The sequence below is a fragment of the Otolemur garnettii genome, unplaced genomic scaffold (assembly GCF_000181295.1).
Source record: "Otolemur garnettii isolate 467f Iridium unplaced genomic scaffold, OtoGar3 scaffold00010, whole genome shotgun sequence".
Classification (NCBI taxonomy): Eukaryota; Metazoa; Chordata; class Mammalia; order Primates; family Galagidae; genus Otolemur; species Otolemur garnettii.
In genome coordinates, this window is record NW_003852405.1 from 1729953 (window position 1) to 1732617 (window position 2665).

The 2665-nt window shown below is 44.8% G+C and overlaps 1 protein-coding gene across 1 annotated transcript in view; it reads left to right on the top strand.

Moving 5' to 3' along the window:
• The window catches only part of EPS8L3 (EPS8 like 3), a 29002-nt gene extending 27834 nt beyond the window's left edge, over positions 1-1168 (top strand). The window contains exon 19 of the mRNA XM_023509869.1: positions 1118-1168. Within this exon, the coding sequence (XP_023365637.1) occupies positions 1118-1168 (51 nt within the window). The remainder of the gene's footprint in view (positions 1-1117) is intronic.
• The last annotated feature ends 1497 nt before the right edge of the window (positions 1169-2665 follow it).

Below are 2665 nucleotides of genomic sequence, written 5' to 3' on the forward strand. Positions count from 1 at the left end.
GGCCCGGGCTGGGGATTCGAACCCGCCACCTTAGGTGTATGTGGCTGGCGCCTTAGCCGCCTGAGCCACAGGCGCTGAGCCTATAACATTTCTTTATAGATGGAGTCCTCTGTAGTAGCCACCTCATAGTCCTTTGGGTGGGGGGAGGGTTGCTCTGGACTAGTTTTCATGTTGCCAGGAGTTTTCTGCTGATTCTTCCTCATGAGTGATTTCTTTTATCTGTTTCTTTGCCCTAATTTTCCTTTCACTTCCTCTTGCTCTTTAAGTTGCTGTGCCTCTGGCCTAGGGTTCCAATGAGTCCTTTTGGTACAGACCAGAAGGATGAGAAGATTGAAGAGCAAGAAGGGAAAAAAGAGAAAAGAGAAAGGAGAGGGGGTGAGTAAAAGGGAATAGTGACAAAAAGAAGAGAGGCACAGAAAGAGGGAGACAGGAGCAATATAGGTGTACAGTGGGGTGCTTTGACTCAACCTTAAAACCCCCAACCTCTGGGGGTGCTAGGGTGGGTGGTGCCCTTGAGGTCATCAGCTCTTTGCCAGCCTGTTCAGACACAGTACCCCACCTCCACCAAGTAGAGAGGAAAGATAAAAATTCTATAAATCAAACCAAAACAAGCAAACAGAAAACTTTATGGGATATAATTGGGGGGGGGGACCAAACAATAGGGGTAGAAACCCCAGCAAAAATGAAGTTCTAATTGTTAAAGAAGGCAACAGGAATTATATTTAAATAGAAAAATGGAGAGGGAAAATGTGGAAATTAAAAAAAAAAGCAATATGTATATCTTGCTGAATATTGTCTAGGCAACAGGTGATCTTCTAGGGTATGAGATGTTAATCACAATGCTGATACAGCTATACAAGATGGAGACTGGAGGCCTCTGCTGATTTCTCAAACCCCACAGGATGGAGAGCCTAAATCTCCTTAGAGAGATTTAAAAGTGACAGCTTAAAAGTCACTTTAAACTGTTAACCTTGGCTAAGCAGAAGTTTTCCCAGGAAAGCACATGTTGCTGGGATCACTCCTGAAGTGGCTGTCTGCTTATTCAGTGTGCCAAAATTGGTCTCACTCTATGCCCTTGAGGCCTAAAGCTGTAAGGTGTCTCAGTTCCCACCTTTAGGCTGCTCAGTCACTAGATTACTCGCCCAAGGTGCCCAAGATCTCCCGCTGATCCTCACTCTGCAACCCTGAGAGCGGAACTTGCCGGGGCAGTTCTCCCACAATGGCTCTGAGTGGCTCATAGCCAAAAACTATTAGCTCCATCTGGCTCAGTGGAGCAGTCCGGGGCGTAGACAACGCTTAAAGTCCTCCGCACTCTTGCCCAAGTTCTCCCAAGTTAATTCAACTGAGTGCAAAACTAAGTGTTCAACTAAGTCCAAAAAAACCAAAACAGTTCACAGATAAGGCCTTTCCAGTTTGCAATCTCACGGCTGCTGTACTTACAGCTGCCAGCAGGATTAGATCAAAGGAACACACGCAACCACTTGCCAGTTCTCCACTGCTTTTGTCCTCCTCATGGGGTCCAGAAGTCTCTCACTGACTCCCTGTGTCCCCAGAGGCATGTTTCTGGGCAGATCCCACCAGCCAGAGATCCTGGAGTCTTCTCTCTCCAGTAAGGTGACCAGATTTTAACATTGGTAAAGCAGGACACTATTGACAGGGGGGAGGGAAGGGGGGGTTCTTAATTAAAAATTTGGTCTATATGGAGCAACAAAAATTTTCATAGAATGCAAAAATAGTATTGTAATATATGATTTTTTAATTTCAACGTAAGTACAATTTACAAATATAATACATTAAAAAAAATTATGTATAGGGCGCAGCCTGTGGCTCAAAGGAGTAGGGCTCCGGTCCACCTGGGTGACCTTGCCCAGGAGGGGAGTAGGGAGTTTACATTAGCCTTTTCATTTCCAAATGAAGTTACATTAACCTCTTCATTCCCAAATGGAGTTACATTAACCTTTTCAGCAGCCGAAAACCTATATTCCCTTCCTGTTGTCCCACCGGTCCCTAGCTTGTGCATTCTTTCCAAAAATTGGGACTTTTTTAAAACACAGCGGGACGTGGGACAAATTGTTAAAAATAGGGACACGCGCCCCCCCCCTTCCGGCCAAAAGCGGAATGTCTGGTGACCTTACTCTTACTCTCCAGTCTCACCATGCCCAGTGGCAAGGAAGCTGTTACTTGGCTGCCATCTTACTCCTCCCCCTCTATCCATGAGATCTTGAGCCTGGAAGAGCAATTCACTTAAACCTCTCCAGGCCTGTTTCTTCTTTGATAAAATGGCCATAATGTCTACTTCATAAAATTGTCAGGAAGCTTAAATCGGAACAAATTAGTGAACATATGTGAAATGCCTAGATATTTCCTGGAGTATCATAGGTGTTCAATAAATGCTAGTCTTTATTCGCTAGCTTAATTTGAAACTGGCCTTTTGTTGCCTTGGAAGGAGACACCCAGGCATTTTAAACTTGTCACTATGTATTTGCACTTTTTTCCTTTCTTCTATTAATTGAAATGTCCTTTTAAAAGTCTCAATCTTGTTTCAGCTTTGCCAATAGGTAAATGTGATTTCCCATGCCCCAGCTAGGGGACCTAAGGGCTGAGTACCGCTGGTGGCTGTGCTGTGGAGTTCAAGCCAGAAACCCTTGTACAGATTGTCCCTTTC